At 42.7% G+C, this 21,731-nt stretch overlaps 2 protein-coding genes across 4 annotated transcripts in view; both read left to right on the top strand.

Moving 5' to 3' along the window:
- Positions 1 to 1,484: 1,484 nt before the first annotated feature.
- Positions 1,485 to 5,229, top strand: LOC144718752 (myeloid-associated differentiation marker homolog). The gene has a single exon (XM_078594253.1). The coding sequence runs from the start codon at positions 1,662 to 1,664 to the stop codon at positions 2,535 to 2,537; it is 876 nt and encodes a 291-aa protein (XP_078450379.1). The 5' UTR covers positions 1,485 to 1,661; the 3' UTR covers positions 2,538 to 5,229.
- A 2,533-nt stretch (positions 5,230 to 7,762) lies between these two features.
- The window catches only part of TSC2 (TSC complex subunit 2), a 61,731-nt gene continuing 47,762 nt past the window's right edge, over positions 7,763 to 21,731 (top strand). For 2 of the 3 annotated variants that reach the window (XM_078594255.1, XM_078594256.1), the window contains exons 1-13: positions 7,764 to 7,955; positions 9,498 to 9,646; positions 10,704 to 10,790; positions 11,942 to 12,052; positions 12,915 to 13,059; positions 13,569 to 13,701; positions 15,446 to 15,494; positions 16,279 to 16,404; positions 17,495 to 17,568; positions 18,046 to 18,172; positions 18,979 to 19,122; positions 19,758 to 19,952; positions 20,790 to 20,893. In XM_078594255.1, the coding sequence (XP_078450381.1) occupies positions 9,512 to 9,646; positions 10,704 to 10,790; positions 11,942 to 12,052; positions 12,915 to 13,059; positions 13,569 to 13,701; positions 15,446 to 15,494; positions 16,279 to 16,404; positions 17,495 to 17,568; positions 18,046 to 18,172; positions 18,979 to 19,122; positions 19,758 to 19,952; positions 20,790 to 20,893 (1,430 nt within the window). In that variant the 5' untranslated portion in view covers positions 7,764 to 7,955; positions 9,498 to 9,511. Of the gene's footprint in view, positions 7,956 to 9,497; positions 9,647 to 10,703; positions 10,791 to 11,941; positions 12,053 to 12,914; positions 13,060 to 13,568; positions 13,702 to 15,445; positions 15,495 to 16,278; positions 16,405 to 17,494; positions 17,569 to 18,045; positions 18,173 to 18,978; positions 19,123 to 19,757; positions 19,953 to 20,789; positions 20,894 to 21,731 lie in introns of all 3 variants that reach the window. The other variant, XM_078594254.1, reaches the window with a different exon arrangement.

Below are 21,731 nucleotides of genomic sequence, written 5' to 3' on the forward strand. Positions count from 1 at the left end.
AGCACAGATGAGTCTGCGTGGTGGGAGGGGGGCCCCCAAATCAAATTCTGCTTAGGGCCCCCAAGAGGCTCGGGCCGGCACTGAGGGGCATTGGGCAATATTTCACATTGATTGGAATGAAAATGTCCTGACTGTAGATCTGTGGTTCTTAACCTGGGGTACACGCACTTTGGGGCCGTCCATAAATGACGTCACGTACCTGGGGGGGGGGGGGGGGGGGGTCAGACATTTGTGACGATGTGTGACGAGGGGGGGGGGGGATTTGACGTCACATAAAAATGCGCAACTTTTAATAAATACAGACAACACGTTCTACTTAATTAAATAGACTTTTTAATAAATATTTTCTCCTACAACATCAGAGTGCAGCGCCGCATTAAATACGCACTACAATGACAATAGTTTAAAGCGATTTGAAGCATGTTTTATTTTCAAAATGGAAATATGGTTGGGGGGGGGGGCAGAGCTTTGTGACGTCATATTTGAGGGGGGTCTGACTTTTTGTGACGCCGTGTGACGAGGGGGGGGGGTGAAAAATCGTCAAAAATCGCGTGACGTCATTTATGGACGGCCCCTTTTTGTGGGTTGCGAGATGCCCTTTCTGGGGGTGCGCGACATACCACAATGTTTAAAAAAGGTAGATCGAAATACAAATTAAGCACGGGCACGTAAGTACAACTATTTAGTTTCATCTAACCGACGTATTTACAACATTTCCATGTTTTAACGATTCAGAAGCTGCAGTAAAGGTTAATCACCACTGCTGTAAAAGATGACATCCAACGAGTGTGCATTGCAAGATGTTCTCTACATTGGACTGTTCCATGAAGGCAGCAAGCGTAATGGTGCAGAGCAGCGCACGCTTTCAAGCTTGGGCAATCTTCGCGGAACACGGAGCCAAAATAATCCCAACTTAGCATGTGCGACCCAGGGAGTTGAGGGGGCCGGGGGGGGGGGGCTCACGGTTGCTGCTGCCGTACCGTGCCACCACCAATTGAGAAGGAGAGGGTGGGGAGGTGGCAGGGTGGGGGGCTGGATCGGCCATTGAACGGCACGGAGGAGAGTCCATCTGTCCTAGTTTGCGAACGGTGAAGTTATTTTCTATCATTCCGAAAATGCCACGTCTACACGCCTGGTGCGCACAGTTGAGAAGCACTGGTTTAGATAATACCGCATAGTGGCCTAATGCGGTGGTTCCCAACGTTTCTTGTCCCGCGCGACCACTGTGAACAATCAAAATACTTTCACGGACCAATGTATGGTGTTTTGTGAAAATAATAATCTGCAACAGTCACACGGACCACTTACCAGGGTTTTACTGACCCACAAGTGTTCCACGGATCACAGGCTTGGGGGGGAACCTGCATCTGCCAAATCAACGTTTGTCAAACAGAAGAATGCTGACTTACCACCGAGACGAAAATAACACGTTGCTTATATTGCAGCGCACATGGTGCAAGGTGCACCACCGATTGCTTGTCTACCAATCCCGCTGTCACACGTTATCAGTGCATAGCAATATACCGCAATCAAGGTACACAAACCCCGATTTCTCCACTTCCCATATTCAATCACGCCGGAGTTAAACCTCAACGACGCCTGAAACGAAGCGGATCACCTGTGGCCTCGTCTCGTGGCGTTGGACATTCTTTACGTTCAAAATGTCGCAAGTAGCCTTGTGGGTGCTGAGGATTCTGGAGATGGCTGGAACGTGCACAACCTTCAGCCTGCTGGTCCACAAGGGGGGCTGGGGCGAGCACAACTACGGACACTTCTGCATGGCCGTGTGGTGCATCTGCTTCATCCTGAGCACGATCGTGATAATCGTCGAGATATCGAGATTCTACAAGAAGCTGCCCTTCTCCTGGAGCGACCTCACCATCACCATCTCGACGTGCTGCTGCATCATGCTCCTCCTCGTCTCCATCTTGTACCCGGTGTTTTTCCTCAATGGAAATAAAGTCACCGACGAAGTCAAAGGCTTCAGGATCGGGACCACGGTGGCCTCCTGCCTGACGACGCTTGTGTACGCGGCGGAGGTGGGAGTCGCACGTCACACTGCCGACGAGATGAATGGCTTCATGTCCACCATCCCGGGCATCATCAAGATCGTGGAAGCCTTCATTGCTATCCTCATCTTCTTGGTGGTCGATGATAAAGACGTCTACAACACGATGCCCGCCAAGGAGTGGTCCATGGCCGTCTACTGCCTCTGCTTCATCGGGTCCCTTTTGGCAATTGTTGTGGCCATAATCAAATGGCCAATTCACGGATTTGACCCTCCCGTGGACAAAATCATGTTGGGATTTGCGGCATTTGCTGTCGTCGCATATGCTTCTGCTGTCTTCCTCTGGCCCATTTATTCTTTCGATGGTGCCTTTCAAGTTGCTGAGAACTCAAGACCACTCAATTGCCCGACCGAGTGGGGTACATGTAAATATGACGACAATGTATCAGTGACTGTAGCTACTTGTTTCAATTTCATTGTTTATTTAATAGATCTTATCTTGATAACCAAAAAGGTACTTAAGCGATAACCTAATTATCGCATACATTTCCAAACTGGAATTATATACCAACGTTTTTCCCTCTGCATATATGTAGAGGACTTTGCGTGAAATTAGCATGCTCATATTTGGATGAAATATTTGTACAATAATATAAAATAATTGGTTAAGTGTATGTATGTGCGGTCCCTGCTTGCTACATACATTGTGGTTTTAAATACGGAAGTCTCTCATAAAATTTTAGTTTTGATAACAACTTATTACAATGTGGACCTTGCAATGTGTTTATTTTATAGACTAAATGATGCCTCCTCCTACGTGTTCAGGCAGACGCATTAATCACGTGTCGTCCTGGTGTTGGTGTGCGATAATTATCTGCATGTTTCGCTTAGTACAGTTTGTCTTATAAATACTGGGCTAATGTAGGGGTGAGATTCCCCGGTATACAGTATTGCATCTTTTTTATTCTTAACAAACCCCCATTATTTCTATGAATACCAGCTTGCAATGCTATTAATACGGACTTTTATGTTTTAAACATAGCAAGGAATAAATATACATATGCATGCATGGATTCTGTAGCTCCAATATCTATTTTGTCCTTGGGGGCACCACGGTGGCGGGATGTTAATGATCTCACTTGGTATATATGGAGTTTGCATGTTATCCCCATGGTCGCGTGGATTTTTCTCCGGGGCCTCTGGTTTTTCCCCTCACATTTAGAAACATGCGTTTGGAGTATTTGGCTGCTATACATTTCCACGTGATAAGCCACTTCGTTGAGCTATCATTTGTGGCCAAGTCGTTTCTGAAAAACAGCTATATAGCTCAGTGGGCCTTACCTGTTGAAATACAAATAGTTAAATACAGTAAATATTTAATTGGCAAAAGCAACGTGAGGGCTTTAAGCCATACAAGATGTCACCAATAGGCAATGTGCAGACGTGGCATACGATGCCATTACATTACTGGCAAGGAATAACTTTTTAGCACTGGTTTCATCAACAAGTTTTGGGCAACGCTTTGATCAATTTGGCCATGCTTTCTCTAGGATAAGGCCCTAAAAGTAACGTACCTTTATACTTATCTTTTGTTCATATTGGATCATCTTTATGAAAGTTAGCGTGCAACCCCCACCCCATCTCTTCGCCCTCGATCGACAGACGGATGGAGAGAGCTTAATGCATGTTAAAACGGCAATATAAAAGAAATGGGGAATAAAAACACTGAAACCACCAATGATCTCAAGTGACTTCGTGAGCAGCACGAAACTGGGACGGCCTGGTGCGTTCCCTTTGCGCGCAGCGTGAAGACGCTTCTAACAACAAGTCAATAATAGTTTGCACATTGTACAAATGTTTCTCTTCGCGGGTCAATTAGTAGTTATTTTGTTTCTTTTCATTTTTAGGGATAGCCCCCCCCCCCCCGCTAAACCCCCTGTGATATGCAGCACACGGTACATCCGCCCACGTTATTTCGAGGACACACTTTAAGGGGTGATTTAAAAGTCGATAAACTCCCGAAGGAGTTGACCCTCTTACAACTCATGATCACTCTACCTACGTTGAGTATAAAATAAGAGCACGTGGAATGTTGTTGTTGCTTACAATATGCAAATAACGTGTAGTCCAGGATAAGAAAACTAATCCTGCATGAACTACTTGCGGGCATAATGTACTGTAATAGGGTATTGCTTTTGTGTTCATCCTGTTTTTACCCCAATTGGATGAAGGCCTCCCCACATTGTTTTTAATTATGAGGGGTGTTTGACAAGTACAAAAGCTGTGTCGGTGTGGGGATGCCTGGACTGGATCGGGATGTAATTTTTCCACTGATGTTTACCGTGATCAAGAATTTTAATCTCGTCACCATGTTCACAGTGCAGTGCGTAAAACAATGCACCATGCTACTCTACGTTGGGTAAATAACTGTAATAGCTGGCATAATGGTATTGTTTAAATATTTCAGTGCATGCGTTTTCTGAAAAAGAGTCTTTAATATCTGGTGAGGTTTTTATTCGGTAAATAATTGCCATAATATTATTGTTATTTTGACAGTGCATTATATTATTATGAGAATTTCAGTAAAATGTTCTTATTACAGTTGATATGCGCTTCTCAAATTAGTTTTTTTTTAATGTTTGTTATACACATCAGTGGGGTGAAGTTGTGTACTGTATTGTATTACAAATGCAAAAAACATCCTTTGTGTGTAGTTATAGCACGGATGCTTACAGAACTGTGTGCGATTCCATTCAAATGGTGTATTTACAATATTAAAATATAGGGTTCAGTTATGCCAGGTAAAGTAACAATTTTAAGTAATGTTAACATGTAATTTGCATTTTGATTTAAAGCTTTTGTGACTGCAGGGATTCATATTCTTGGTTCTTTCGGTAAAGTCACGTAAAAGGAAAACAATAAAATAATAAAAATATAAAACAATTAAGCAATCATCATCCGGTGTGAAATCCACACCTGATGATGATTGCTTCGGTTGCAGTCGAAACGTGGTGAGAATTTTATTTTTTATATTTTTATTATTTTATTGTTTCCCTTCTACGTGACTTTACCGAAAGAACTAATAATAGGTGATTTGCATTCAATTTGTTTTGTGTCCATTTCGAAAACGTTAATTTAGTCTCATGCACCACAACGTAATTACACTTGTAAATGTTTTTTTAAAGTCTATTCCCATGCCCAATAAACGTCGGTATTTCCAATTGCTATAACTGTTATGTTTTACTTTGCAAAGAAAGGTTTAAATTATAAACGGTTTCACATCAGACCCAGAAAGTGAGTTAACACATTCCTGCGGAGGGAGCTGGTAGGAACGTTGGGTTGCTCGGTCAATGACCAGGGTCAACGGCGGCGTAGTGTATTCCGCAAATATGCCCGACTGAGGGCGGGCACAAGCCGGCGTGAGTAGGTTAAACGTTGAGTTTTATAAGGGCACCACGGGGTGACCAGCCCCTCCCCACCCAGCCCCACCCCTCCCACCCCCCACCCAGGTCCTCCCTCCCCACCCACCCCTCCCCATCCTCCCCACACTCCCCTCTCCACCCAGCCCCATCCCTCCCATTTTTGGATGCACGACGGACGGACACAAAAATCTCCTGTGGGCTGGTGGAACCAGGTGGTTCCTACCAGTATTAAGTTACAACCATGGTTGCTGCGAATGGTGATACTACAATATAATCGTACGATATAAGGTCCCCGACAATATTGTTCATTTTTTGCAAAATACCGTTTTGTTATATCGTGACTATCATGGCTTAAATACATTTTATTCATGCATTACTTTGGAAACAAGAACGAAGTAAAACAAAAACTATAATTAAAGATCTGCATACAGAAAAGCCGCATTACCCATTAAAGTGGCACCTTTGCACAATGTTTTTCAGAGTAATCGACTACGTGAGGTTTATTCGATGAGATTATCTTAGTATTTGTTAACTTTTTCATTTTTACTTGCATGACTTAGGGCGTGTGCCTTACAAGTGTAATAGGTCATATAGATTAGAAGTCTGTATACAGTTTGTGTATGTCCACGTGATAAGCCAATCAGTTAAGCTATCATTGGTGGCCAGGTCGCTTTGGGAAAAGAGCTATGCAGCTCAGTGAGCCTTATCTGGTAAAATAAAACATAGTTTTCGTTTTATTATCTTATTGGAACTGGAAATACAGCAGAGTACAAACATTATTCAATAAAAATTTTAAAATAAAATTTCAAAGTTATGGAAAACTGACACAGTATGAAGATAAATGTCATTACATATTATACCGTGTCATGTCATGAAAAAAAAAATCGTTCACAAAGTCGTGAACTTGGTGAATGGTGGACTTTGTGAATGGTAATGTGGGTCGCAAATGGTGTATGACGCAGTTGCCGTGCACATAAATCGGGTGCAAAGATTCATTGCAGTTGAGAATTTATATGGCTTAGTCCTACAGTATTTAAACAATACTTGGACTACATGTACATATCACTTTCAGCGTGGTAAAAAAAATTGGGGGAAAAAGTTTCAAGAACCCATTTACTTTCATAGCATCCGTGTAAATGTGTAGCCTTCTACATTACAGCCAAGGCAAAATGTTTTCTACTCTAACAATTAATGACACTGCTCATTTTCAGCTCTGAGCCAGTGGTGAAAAGGGTTTACTTCCCACAAAGTGGTACCTATTTTGCCCACCACTCGGGGATGATGGATCGATTCAACCTCCTGTATTTGGATTCACAACTTTCCAATTCGGAATCCTCTAACAACCCAGGGAATATGGAACGTTGGAACAACGTTGAACGAACGTTTAAGTGGCAATACGTTGCATCTTTTCAATGAACATAGTTTTTATCAAACAATCAGCAAGGTCTATGTTTGAGCATAAACAATAGCCATTTGACTGAAAATTGAACGAAACAAGAATCAACTGAAATCAGATGTTGTGCACGGCGATGACATTGTGTGCACGTTGCTAATTGGGCTGGAGTGTAATTAGGCAAATGGATTTATGCGATTTGATTACAAATCGCTGAATGGGGCCACACGGCGCGGAACTGGCATCATCAAGCGATGCCTTTTGTGTTTCAATTTCTCTCCTTCCCCGCCCCCCTGCACCTCCGATTTGGCACGGCTTGGCGAAGTACGGTGCGAAAGAAGTTCAACATACGGCACGTGCATGCCACTGAGCCCCCCACCCCTCTAACCTGACGATTACCAGTCTTGTGTCCCCCCCCCCTCCGACACAAATGAACCGTGATTACAAAATGTATCCCTCGCTTTAAAAACAGGTTTGAGAAAAGATTCTACGAACGATTGAATTAAGAACTAAATTACATTTTCTATGGTTCGTTCGGTAAAGTCACGTAGATAAAAAATTTTTTTTAATAAAAATAATAATTTTGTTTTAATTATTTTTGTTAATAAAAAAAAGTATTTTTAAATTATTATTTTTATTCTATTTTCTATCTACGTGACTTTACCGAAAGAACCATAGAATATGAATTCCTGCAGTCACGAAAGTTAAGTAAAACATTTACCAAATTACAATTAAAAGAAGAAAAAAACAAAAAACCTCTCATCTGGCAACACCGTCCACTCCTCACCCGCTTCCCCTGCCCCGCCGCGTCACGTGACCCCCCTCCCCACCCCCGGCCCCTTCTCCAATAATTACAATCGATTCCACCCGAGTTAGTCACTAACCCGTTACCGCAACAAGGAATCGATTCCTCTGCTGTCTCAGCTCCGCCCCCTCACCACCACGGGCACGCCCCAAGGGACCGCGGCCCCGGAATTGAAAGTCGCAGCGGCCGGACGTGCCGAGCAGAGCGCCTGGCAGGGCTGAGGCCGGGCTCTCGCTTTCTCTCTCTCTCTCGCTTGCATTGTAACAATCTTCCTCGCTCACTCCACCAGCTCTAAGTCCTTCGCTTTATCCTGCGGCCTCGTGTCAGGTGAGTCGAGAGAACGCGCCTTTTTTTGCGGGTTGCACCGCGGTTGCACCGGGATTGCACCAGGCAAGAGCCAGCTTGGGTGACAGATGACCCCCCCCCCTGCTACTCCAGTTGCAAGCATTGGCAGTGGGGGTGGTTGGGTTGGGTGCGTTGCACCTTGGCTGGATTCCAGAGTTTGGGTGGCGCAGTTGATTTGCGTGGTGGTTCCACGGAGAGGGCCCGCTGCGAAGTTGGCGGAGTTTTCTGTGAGTGGCTCCGTGGTGGCACCAGACTCGGCCACTTTTTGTTGTGGCAAAGGTGACGACTTTGGGGGGTGGCACCTCCCTTTGGAGGGCGTAGGTTGGCACAAGTGGGCCCGCTCCCCCCATGCGTGACCCTGTGTGGCACCTCGAAGGGGCCTCAAGTGGCACAGGTGGTGTTCCGTGCATGGCATTATGGTCCAATTGGTGCAATGGGACCTATGTGTGCCCTTGGAGACGATGGCATTCTTTTGGTTGGCATTACATATGGTCATGTTGGTCCGAGAGAGGTTCGCTTCAAGGGTGTGATCAAAGTGGCCAAGTGCTTTCGTTGAGCCACTTTTCTAGAGTATCTTTTGTACAAGTTCAGCTGCCAATTCTGGCAGCCCGGTACGGAATATTTGGCGAGAGGCTAGGTATTGTGCCCTTCAACAGCACTTGCCAGAATGGATAAATTACTTACACTTTCATCAAGGTTTTTGGGTTAGGTCGCGTAAGTATAAATGTCGTAAGCCTCCACTAACCGACGTGGCCAGTAAAGTTTGTCACGTAAACAACGCGCCAATTATTTGCTACTTCAGCCCACCGGTGTGTTGGAGAGTAAATCCGCAACATTTACTAATTGTTGGTTGTGTCGGTTGTTGGAGGGTTATGATACATTTATACTTACGCAATCTAACCCAAAAAGCTCTTATTATAAATAATATTGGTCGCGAAAGCCTACGTGTTATACTTTATATTTATTTTAGTGACTTGCTTACCTTTCTCTGTATTTTGCACTTATATTGTTTTTCTGTGTTGTTTGTTGTAATTTGTTGAGCCGCCCCGACTGAACATCTGTGAAAAAGAGCTCAATAGCTCATCGGATTAATCGATTCTGACTTGACCTGTGCAATCCATGTCCCCATATCCGAAGCAGCCCTGGATCCACCAACCTTGGTGTGGTGTCTGTTTCAAGGGTGTAGGAGCAAGCGGTGCTAAGATAAACTAGATTTGACCAGAAATGTACATGTTACATGCTGCACACAGGCTATAAATGGACCAACCCTCGTTGGACTTGCTGTAAAATGGGGTGGGGGGGGGATAAATTGGGATCCAACAAAGAGAACGTGCCTGAGACTGTGTTCTCTTGCTAAAAATGGAGCGATTAAATCTGCTTGCGTGAAGATGGATTGCAACGTGTCCAGTATTGTGGTGGCATGCAAGGCATTCATCCAGCAGTGAATTGACATTGGCTGATGATGCGGGTATGCTACGAAGCGGCTTGCATAATTTCTCGTGTACGTGTGTGGTTTCTGTCTAGGTTAATTAGTCACAATGTCGAAACATCCCACCAAAGATTCCTTAAAGGATAAGGTCAAGAACCTCCTGGGACTGGGACAAAATCCACATGTCAAGGACATACCAGATATCAAGCCTGTCGAGTTCATCATCACGGAAGATCGCCTCCGGGTGAGCGTGGGGCCATCTCAACTTTTGCTCAAGCAGACTTGTTATTGCTTTTCAATCATCTGACCATGGAGCTTTTGTTAGTGTTGTGAGAGCTTGACAACTCGGCATGTGGACGGATGTTATAATGATTCCCTTGGGCTATTTTTCGTTCATCCCCATGGGGTTGATCAAAACACAATCCTGCGGAGGAAGCTGGTAGGAACGTTGGGTTGCTCGGTCAATGGCCAGGGTCAACGGCAGCGTGGTGTATTCCGCAAATATGCCCGACTGTGAGGGCGGGCACAAGCCGGCGTGAGTAGGTTAAACATTGAGTTTTTAGGGGCACCATGGGGTGACCAACCCCTCCCAGCCCCTCCCTGCACGACGGACGGACACAATAATCCCCTGTGGGCTGGTGTAACCAGGAGGTTCCTACCAGTATTAGTGCTACATTGTGGGAAGGCAGCAGTAGTCTTACGGAAACATTGGTTCCTACCACAGGAATGTGGAATTTTCACCTTTAGCTTGGCCACCAAATGGAACATTTGCTGCTGAAATTATGCACTCACAGAAGACTTTTATGGTTCAAGGGAAGTGTAAAAAAAAATAGTTTGTTTCATGTAGAAGGACAGATATATTAAGGAGATGTTATTGTCTGCTTATTTATTCTGTAACTTTGTCAATAACGATGTTAATTATTCTTTTGTGATTTTTGATGGTCACAATTAAATTATCAATGTTGTGGTAATGTAGCACGTAGTTGCTGCAAGGGTCACTTAAATCAATTGCATACAATGTATGTGAATAATAACTAAGCTCTACTTGCATGCAGGATCCCATGGATGTTTCTATTTTAATCTGAATTGATACATAGTGACTGTACATGGTTCATTCAAAATGCATTCATTTTGATTGTCCATTCATTTTAAGATTATGGATAATGCACTTGTGTATTGTTGCGGTCCCAGTAAAAAAATGTGTGTATATCAATCTGTGCCTAGTGAATGATATGCTGTAGACAGTACTGTGCAATAATTGTTTTTCAGTAACTTTAAATGTAATTCAATTCTCTTTGCAGGACATGAATGCGGACAATGGCTTTAGTAACAGAATTAAAGCAATAAAAGAAATGTCCGACCTTGTTAAAACCAAGAGACTGGAGGAGGTAAAGGATTAATTAAAGTATCTCACTCTCTGAGAGCTATCTGTGGTGTTCTTATCTGGGTTTCCCTTCTGTCTTTCAAATTTCACAACTAAACTGAAGACACGTGCCACCTCACTATCCTTACTCTAGTTCTCTCGTTGATACTTTGCATCAAAGACCTATGGCTTCTGCTCCGTAGTTATGATTAAATATTTAAACATGATATTTGAATCTGTATTGAGAGATTACTTTTACCATAAAACATCACTTATTTTGCAGCCACTCGACAATATCAGGATAAACATAACTGGAATGTTTTTCTCCTGCTCCAAATCTATGTTACCTGTGTTCCTTCCATGATGTAGTTCTCAACTTTTCATGGTTATGTATTGTTTAACATATTTACTTTTGGATTCCTGAAAAAAATACTTAGGACTAAGTGAGGCTTTCCTGAGTAGGCGTAATAAAATAAATTACATGGATGGTACTGGCTGTTTTTGATGGCTGGTATCGATCAGAAACGTCATAAATATTGTATCGGTATCAGCCATATTCAATTGCGATGCTACTAAGCGGCAGTCTTTCTGCCGGAATGCCACGCTGGGCTCGTGCAGCCTTGCCCAGCCAGAAATTCCACAGTTCCGAATCGTTCTTGTTTCTTAGAAAATAATTATTCTTCCAGGCTAGGATGATGTGAATTGCCCAGCTCATACAGCCACCACCAATACATGTTTTTGAGAGACTGTAGCAACACAATTTTTGACAATATACACTTTACAATTATTAAAAAACGGTGAGAAGGGAGGAGATTTAAGTCAAAGGGGGTGTTTATTTGTAATCTTTCTGTTTGTGTATGTTGGCCCTGCAGCTGTCATGAGACTGTGATATTGAGCTGCTGTTATTGTGATATGTTGGTTCGGAGTTGGTGCACCCAGCAGGCAGGGATTGGATACAATTACCAGGCTAGGGAAGGGCTGTGAAAGGTCTCTGTCCTGTCAATGAACGGCTCAATTTTTCACATGGGATGCAATGTGCGTTTATCTTTATGGTATTCGTTATGCTGATTGTCCATATGTGGTGAGGAAAGTGTGCTTTATATTCGTTCAGACTTGCTAATTTTGCCACCTTGAAAAAGGTGACCTCGAATGTGTTTTTGCTCTCGCCTGTCTCAGCATGCAGTGGAAGCTCTGTGGTGCACAGTCTCAGACCTGCTGATGCCTGAGCAGCCTGCCGAAGCCAGGCACACAGTACTGTCTCTACTCAAGGCGATCATTCAAGGACAGGTATGGGAAGGGCACCGACGACTGGACGTTGGCAAAATGAATGCAGAACTTTAAAGTTATTACGGAGCTGGCGCACATTTCAGGCGCTAAATATTCCTCGCCTTTTTTTTAAAACCTTTGACTCTGGATTAGGTTTTTTCTACATTTCATAATCCAAGCAGGCTTATTACTTTTTGGCAGATGATAATTAACAAGCATTATGATACGTTTCTGCATATTATAGTGCAACACATAATGCAATACAGTATAAATGTTGTGAATGTCGATACAACTTGGATCTCCAGACAATGTGAAATGCAATGTGGCTTTATATATAGATTCAGTATTCTTCCAGCCACCAATTTAGTATTTAGGTGTTCGGCCTTCACTCTGCCTTGGAGGACTCTCCTGATTATGGTAGGCCTATATACACTATGAGACCACCTTTACCAGTGGCAAAATATAGGGTAAAAACCCTTTCAACTGGTACAAAACTGACACCTTCATACAAGTCATCATGTTTGAAATAACCACAACACAAGCAGTCAAAATGCAAACAAAAAGAAACAACTCTGATAATGATAATGATGATGCCTTGTATAAAGGTGTCAGTTTTGTACCAGTTGAAAGGGTAAAAACCTATTACTAGGCCTATATACACTTGTTTTGGGTACAGAGAGGTGGGCAACAGTAAGATGTAAAAAAAAATTGACCCCAGACTGGAGGTCAAAGAGTATTGCTAATGCCCAAGACTCAATGGCAAGCGCTGCTCCTGCTGTATTTGTAAGTTTTAAGTGACCGTTAACATTGCTTTTACGTGTAAAACAAACATGATTAAGTAATTATTCTGTCTCTGTTCATTGCCCTAATTGTTTGTTTTCAGGGTAACCGTTTGGGTATCCTCCGCGTGAGCTTCTTCCGAATAGTCAGGGACTATCCTCTGAATGATGACCTCGTGCAGAGGATGGAGATCTTTAAAGCCTTGACGGATCACGGAAAGGATATCACTTACATCGATGATGACATAGGTAATGTATTCAACATGTGTTTTTTCACTAACATATTTAGAGCCATGCGAGAGGCCATTGAGAGTAATCATCTATTTTCCAAGGGAGACCTGGGTCAAAGTGAAATACATTAAATGATGGCTTAGAGGTCATTACGAACTTTGTACAAACCTTATAAAATGAGCATGATCAATATTAATATGAAATAACATGAATAATTTGAAATATAACTTCAGATTTCAGTGGTATGCATGTTAAATAAGGTACATGTTATGGGTTAAGAGCACTTCCATTTTATATTGAACAAGCAGCGAGTCCAATCTCCCATTTGAAAGGAATGGTGTATTCGTTAATGCAGGAGGAGCATCGTGGTAAATTGCCCGTGAAACAATTATGCATTTAAGTTACTGCATTGTGGCAGCTTTCAGGTCTTTTGGTAGCTCGTAGTAGTGGAAATTCCACTTGGGTTTTTTCTTCCCGTGGAGTGAAATGCCCTAATTAAAGTTCCTGCTGTCCTGGACATTGTACAGGCCCCTTTATTCTGCAATGGATGGACGAGACCAGGCAGAATGGACTGACGCTGGACTTTCTGTACATTCTGGTCAACATCGTCAAGTTCAACTCGTCTTACCTAGACCAGGACAAGGTTGCTCAGATCGTTCAGTAAGTGGACTTGTCTATTTAACATTATTGTGGTTGTTAATTTTTTTTTCATATAAACTCTTAACTTGGCTTAAGCCAACCTGTAGATATAAAACATATAAAAGACTAGCATCTTTGCCCATCCTAGGACGGAAGCTGTAATATTTACGAAAAATTTGAGCAGAGCCTTGTGTAAATATAATGGCATTGAATCTTGCACAAAGTACGTCATCAAACACCTCACTTCATGTCACTGTAGCACTGTATATAACTGACCTTCAATTTGTTCAAATTCACTGCTCTGATACTTTATTTTCTTCTGCTTTCGGTCGCTGTGTTTGAAATAAATTGTAAATCGATACTATCTGCAAAATAACTCAGAAATGTCTCCATAAAGAAGGAAGGGGCACTTTGCACCTGAACAAATTCAATTACTTGGGGTGCAGTGCTTTGAGACTTACTCATGGTGTGCTGTAGCTCGCCGGAGTAGCAAACAATTTGAATACGAGGCAATGGTGGCAAAACAGCAGACATTTTTAGTTGAGCATAATTTGCAAGCGTAAAGTTGACCTTGCTTTAGTTTGACGTGGCATGGAATTAATTGTCTGGTTAGCTCTAGAGGGGACAATGGACGTTAAAAATAAGATTTGTGCCTATTCTAGATTTGAAGTTTTCGTGACTGCAAGAACCATACTCTTTGGTTCTTTCGGTAAAGTCACGTAGGTGAAAAATAAACACATTTTTATTTCCGCTCCACGTTTATCCTTACGGAGTGACGTCAGTCGTTAACGATTATAAATTAGCGGAATGTAATTGCGGGGAATATTGGCAAAAAATATTCATAAAACACCGTACTGAATGTAACTGTAGCACTGTATTAATGTGAGGTTAATGTAGCACAAAAGGAAGCCATAAAAGACCTTACAGCATTAGACTGCAGCACTGCAGTGATTGTTGCACGCAAGAATATGATAAAACAGCTGACGCAATGCCACTGCCACTATTCAACGGACACTCAAAGACTTGAGGTGCAGTGCTGTGAGATGTAGTTATGTTCTGCATTAGCTCGCTGGAGTTGCAAACAATTGTAATTGGAGTCAATAGCCGCAAAGCGGCTGAGAATTTTAGATTTTAGCATACATTTTTATTTCCGCATAATTTGGAAGCGCGAAGTTGATCTCCCTTTTGTTAGACCTGGCGAAGAAGGAAATGAAGACGGGTAATGCAGTGCGATGTGACGTTGCATTAATGTTATGGTTAATTCTATAAAGATGGGTGATCGGCGTTACAAAAGCAGCAATAGTCGCTCCAACTTCCTCGGCGTTAGTAATGAAATGCAGCAATACATAAATATTTGAGGGGAGGGGCCGCATGTGGAGTGACGTGACGTGCGGGAGACGGACGATTTTAGCACGTTACATAAGGTTACTCGTAGATTACTTTATAATAGTGGCAAAGTGCAAGCCTAAACAAATGTAAGTTTCCGCTACACCTTTCTGCTTGTGGAGCGATGTCATCCGTTAACGATTATTAATGACGGGGGGGGGGGGTACCCAACATGGAGGGACGTCAGCCGTTCATGATTAATGAGGAGGAGTCAGGGGTGTCCATTTCAGGACTGCGCCTACTAGTGAATATTAATGAGGGAGGCTGGTCGACGTTGAGTGACATCACGAGCGTTAAGGACATTCTTGGGTGATTATAGTAGATATTCATTGTAACACATTAGTTGATATCTGATGTCTTGTGTGTGTGTTTTTTACAGCAAAATCTACCGTCTTTGTAACATGACCAATCAAGCAGCTGATATAGAGGTTTGTGATTTTTTTTTTTAATAACGTGTTTTGTTTTAGAAGGATTATTTGCTGTCCTGACACATTATGGGCCATAACACAATATGGTAAAAAACACTTTCACCAGAATGAAATTTAATCGAATTGTAATTCATCTACTGATAGCCCTATAATGTATGCCATAACTATTGGTAAAAAAATATTGCACGGAACAATTGCATCTCTTGGCATCGGTACGGAGCTTTGCATGAGTGTATGTATGTTTTCTCTGGGTACCCTGGTTTCTTTCCCCATGCCAAGCACTTGTAAACGGAAATGACCAAACATCCGAAATTTTACCCTCCAGAAATCTAGAGAAATGTTAAGCTCTCTTAGGTAAGTTAATGGCATTATTATAATGTAATGCAGCAGACCAGTGACAGTGGTTCATGTACAACATTTACCAACCTGGAATTAAGTTCGGTTCCAGGTCATGGTGAAGTTTATCGGCAAGTGATATTCCTGCTTTAAAGCTGTGTACTAACCAGCGTGGTCAATTATAACCAAATGTCCTAAATAAAAACCTGTTGTGGGGAGTTATTTTTTATACAGGAGTGTAATTATTAATATTACAGATTCACACTTCAGCTTTTGGGTAGTTGACACAGGTTTGAAGTGACATTAATGAGAAAACATGCTACTGCACTCCTTTAAGAAGTATAAGAGTGACTTGAGTGGTGGCACTAACGCACTTCTGACCATGTTAGGACAGCCCAGAACACACAGCCGTGATACTCGTCAACGTTCTTGTCTGCTTGTTGTGCAGGCTTCTCTAAGGGTGCTAGACGCCGTGGTTTGCTACAGCTGCCTGCCGTCAGGATCACTGTGCGCCTTCATTGTCACGCTGTGCCGTACGGTGAACGTCAAGGAGTTCTCGGAGGCCTGCTGGAAGGTGTGTACCCTACCACTCGGAAGTACTAAATGACGTTGCAGACAACCGAAAAGCGGATTAAAGTTTCAAGAGAGGCTGGGTTAAATGGGCATGCTACGGTAATTGGTCTCAAGATAAATGCTACGCTTGCAATTTTTTTTATTTAGCGACTTCGGCATGTGGGAATTTTAATATTTTTTGGTTTGTGCAAATTTCGACCCATTTCTCCAAATGTTGCTTTTAAGCTAACTAGCAGCCCACATGTACTTTAGATGTGTCAACCAGCGAACAAACAAAACTTTTTTCCAGTATATAGTATATGATGGTGTATCCTGTGGATTTGCACGGGATAAACAGCCGGGGGTGTAGGGTGGGTGGGTGGTAAGGGTGGCGTCGGCACGACCCACGAACCCGGCTCGCATACCCGGCTCAACGCTGTGGGATGCAGGTGACATCACCATGCAGGTCATGCGAAGGGACATCGTTACCACACGCGTGCACTTGGCTGTGTACCAGCAAGCCAGGCAGGAATCCAGCCAGTAAAACTTTTTTTCTGACTGTGAAACATGGTAGTAGGAAATAATGATATGCTGGTATTACCTTTACGCAAATGAGTACTGTACTAAAACAATACACATTAAAAGGAAGATCGCATGAACAGACGATCAGACCTGGAGTCAATCTTGGCAATCTTATCTGAGATTAGTCACAATTTATAAAATGTGTCTGCAATTCATTACAAATTAAATGGTTCAGTGACGCTTCAAAGTTAAACTAGATAAGTGCTTGAAACGTCGTGATTTATTTTATACCTACGTGACTTTACCGAAAGAACCAGAGAGTATAGATAAGTGCTGGCTACACTCAACCACTTCGGCTCCTTTTAATCACAAAGTAATCTTAATCATAATCTCTGCTAACTGTGTTGCTGTAAATGGTATTGATCTCGGGTCTGGAAACAATACATTATTGAATAGAATCTTGACCCTTAATCGTGAAAGTTAATCAAATGGCTGGGAAGGTTAAATTGTTACTTGCTTGGTGATTATTATCATGTGTGTTGCCCACATGTTAAGTGAAAATGCCTGTTTTGGTGCTCTGTGCCTTGCAGCTGATGCGAAATCTTCTTGGGACCCACCTTGGACACAGTTGTGTCCGCACCATGTGCCAAATCATGGAGAGCCGGTGAGTGGCACCCACAATTCACATGATCCACATAAGTGGGTTTTTCCCCCAACCAATTTATTTTCAAATCATGAGACGGAGGGTTCCGTTTGAATTCCTGTGTCACTGAGAGTGATTTGGTCCTGGTAGATGTCATCAAAATATTTTTAAAGTAGCTTCGTTAGGGCTCTTTATTCACTAGGGGCATTCCTATTATATGCCCTACGTAGAGTGTTTATCACTTTTCAAGTGGGCATTTAAAATTAAATAGGAGCTGAAATTAGGTGAAAACCAACTTTATTGTGATGGGTTTTAATTTCCACTCATTGGTGACCTGGCTGATACCACCAACCAACTACATTTAAAAACCCGGGTGAATCCTGGTGTGGCTGCAACCCGTGATCCGCACCCCATGTCAACAGTGCTGGCTCCGTGCTCTTGACCGTTAACCCCACTGTAACCATGTGTTTTGTGTCTTTGCTGTTGTGCTTCCTGTAGAGAATATCAGAAGGACATTCCTGTGCTGCGTGGGGCTGTATTTTTTGTCGGCATGGCTCTTTGGGGTGCTTACCGTTTGCCTTCACTGAAGAACACCCCCACCTCTGTGCTACCCTCCTTTCTCAAGGTAAGGCTTGCAGTTGTGCGTAGTGTGTCCTTATTTTTAGATGGCCCATTCCGCTCTGAACCTGACAACAACCTAAATTCAATTTCCCATCATGACTAACATCAGTTGCGAGTGATTATTTGAATTGATTTTAAACACCCCCACCCAACCACCCTTCACTAACCGGCATTAACCAATATGGGTGAAGTATGGTCAATGGACCGGCCGTCATGCAGTAGTGGATTGACATAAAAATTACTCTTGATGCACAGCAATGTGGCAGTTAATCTGCATCTGTAAAAAAAAAAACTGATGCTTCAGCTTCTGACCACAAGATAATAGGCCATAATTACAAATTTCAAATTTTCTTCCTTTTTCTGTACTTAACAGACTTAGCACAGTGACTTGTCTCCATTTAACTGGGATGTAATGTAGTCGTATAGTTGGCATCTTGTGAACAATGTTACTCCCCATCATTGGATGGAATAGAGCAGTGGTTCCCAAGCTGTGGTGCGTATAGCCCTGGGGGTGGTATGTGTGACATCTCACGGGGGTACACGAGACGATTTGTATGATGGCAGTGGTGACGTAGGGTATGGTCATGCCGGGTTACAAAGTAGTGCATAGTTACGTTGTAAATGTTAATTATTATCGAGTTAGTCGATGATAATTAAATGTCGTAGGTGTTAAATGTGTCATTGTAGTTTTTCATTTGTTTATATTTTTAGCCGTGTATGCGGGGACAGATATGATTATGGGGCACACAAATAAGCCGATTTTGGGAGGGAAAAGTGGGGAGGCAAACCAATCCCGTTTATGCTCGGCAGGCCATGACGGAAGACAACGTGGTGGTGTCGTACGAGATTGCGCTGTCGCTCACTCGCCTCGTCAGGAAGTACGGCCGCGAACTGCAGGTGGCCACCTGGGACATCGTTCTCGACGTCATCGAGAAACTGGTCGTCCAAGTGCAGGTGCGACATTGAAAATTCCCTGCAACGCCTCCCGTACAAATGTCCGACGACCTGGAGTGAAGTAAAAAAAAAAAGGACAGTCGTTTTTATATCATGTTTTTTTCTCAAACATATAAAAATGTATGGGCTTTTTACTCATTCAGAATGGCCTCTGATGATGTGCTCTTGCCAAGTACGAAATATGGGTAGTGTTGCATTTCACTATTTTTCTATCTGCAATTGGTAAATGTGGTGAATTTTAAATACTGTAACGTGGCATTTCCACATTAGAAAATTGTTTTTATTTAACTTCTGAATTGGCAAATGCGTTTTAAAGTAAGTTTGCATTGAATTGTGCTCATCTGTCATTGACCCTGAGATAAATTCCACATTCATAGGGCATTGACATATTATGACAACCATTGTTTCCACAAAGTGATATTTTACCAACAATGTTAAGATTTTGGGCTCAGGTGGCCCTTGGTCAGGAATTGGATTTAAGTGCTCTGGCACAACACCACACAGCTAAACTTAAATCGGTTGGAGATTAATGTCAGTAATTGTTAACCCGTTTTTATTTTATTTGTATTCCACCCTTGATCATATGTTTCCATTTTGATGATGCATGATCAATGTCTGCCCTTTGATGTCTGCAGCTCTTCAACAATGCAGACTTCTGCGTGAAGGTGCAGGATCAGCTGACTGCGATCGAGGAACTGTTCACGAGGGATCAGTACCACGGCTGCGTCGAGCGCTACTTCACGCTCGTGGAACGTTGCACAGACCACAGGCCAGCGCGGCCGTGTGAAGGGCTCACGAAATTACACCAACGCCAAGAGCTAATGCCCGAGGTGCGCCCGGAGGACAGATGTCTGCCTTGCACTGCACACACACAAGGAAATAAGGCCGTTAATGGCTCCTGTCATTCCAAAGACAATATCGGCAGGTGGCCTTGCAAGTTGTTAAAAGTTTTTTCTTTATAACAGTAACAGATTGACTTGAAGTCCATGGTCCCTTGTTGGTATTATGCCTTTTTTAATATCGACAAATGTCATGCCTATGAACAAGCTATAACACTGATTGGCCGTGTCGGGTGGTGGAGGGTTACGACACATTTATAAATAACGCGATCTAAACCCAAAAACGTTGATTATGAATAATATTGGTCGCGAAAGCCTACGTGTTAAACCAAGCTATAACACCTCGGTAAATCCTATGTAACAGAATTTTGTGGTAAATTTTATTGTAATGCTAAATAAAAAAAAATTAGTTACAGCCCTGAAAATATGCTGCTGGGTAAAGCCCCCCCCCCCCCTCCCCTCAATGCTATGTCGATCATGGGAGTTGTTACACCATACTTCACATTGCTAATCGGTGCTGCTTGGTGAAGGTCGATGAGCACTGCCGGGTACAGATATCGCCTGCCACCTTTCTAAGCTGTGGGTGGAAATCAAACTTGAGTCACCGGGTTTATAGCGTAGTGAACAAACGCATGCACGACTCCACCTGATGCAAGTTAACATTCCAAAATGAAGCTGGTAACATTTGGTTGTGATCCTGTCACTTTATATAGATGTAATCACATTTCCTTTGTTGGGATATTGTGTCTTGTCCATGGATTGTGCGCCTGTTTTTTTGCCATTCGTGTGTCAATTGGGTAACTCACTGGACTTGTGTTTTCCCGGCAGTGCCAGTCTGTGCTGACCTTGCTGACATATCGTGCTCAGTCCATCCATCCTGCCAAAGACGGCTGGATATTGGAACTGCAGAAGATGATGGAGAAATATTTCAGGTGAGACATTGGTCATTTTGGTGAGCAACGTAAAGATTCTGCGCGTAATGGATTACGTTCATAACAGCCCGATCCTCGCTCTTGCTGTCGATTAGAGTTCGTGGCTTGCAATTGGTAAGGTGCGAGTTCACATCTTTGACCCCACAGAGGTCAATAAAATAGGTACCACTCTCTGGTTCCCCTATTCCCCTATGGAGATACTGGCATCTGCCGTCCATATGGATGTAGGATTTGCACCGCTGGCTCTGATCCAGATGGTCATTACACCGAACGGAGGCGCATTGATTTCACGAGGCACCTTTTTTCTCCTTTAATATCACTGCACAAGAACATGTTACCTCTACTGTATATATCAACATGTGGTCTGCTCTGGTTTAAAGCATTTTAATTCTGGCATCGCCTACTCATGTGACCTGCTAATTTATATACAATGTGGTTTTAAAAACCATAACTGAATCGAATTTGACTCCTAAACTTAAATGGTGTATGCAAAGCAGAATACTACCTAGTTTACTTAATTAAGCTGCATTATTTAACATGTGCCAAACAACTTTAATACTGCCTGATATCACAGCTGGTCTTGTTTATGGCTCATGTGAAAATGTGTGACTTTCTTGGAGGCTTTACCATTTTCCTCTGCACTGGTTTAAAATTTTATTCTATTCGGAAATTAATTACTGGCGTTTTTTTGCATTGTTGTTTTATACCTGTCGCCTATCCTCATCAAACTTAACTGCACCTGAATCTTCTTTCTCTGCAAAAGCCATAATGTCCTTGCTGTAATGTTAGCCGCCCATCTATAAGCAATGCCATAGTGCAGGGTATTCCACCCTCGTCA

This window comes from Lampetra planeri, chromosome 5 (assembly GCF_965212315.1).
Source record: "Lampetra planeri chromosome 5, kcLamPlan1.2.h2, whole genome shotgun sequence".
NCBI classification, from domain to species: domain Eukaryota; kingdom Metazoa; phylum Chordata; class Hyperoartia; order Petromyzontiformes; family Petromyzontidae; genus Lampetra; species Lampetra planeri.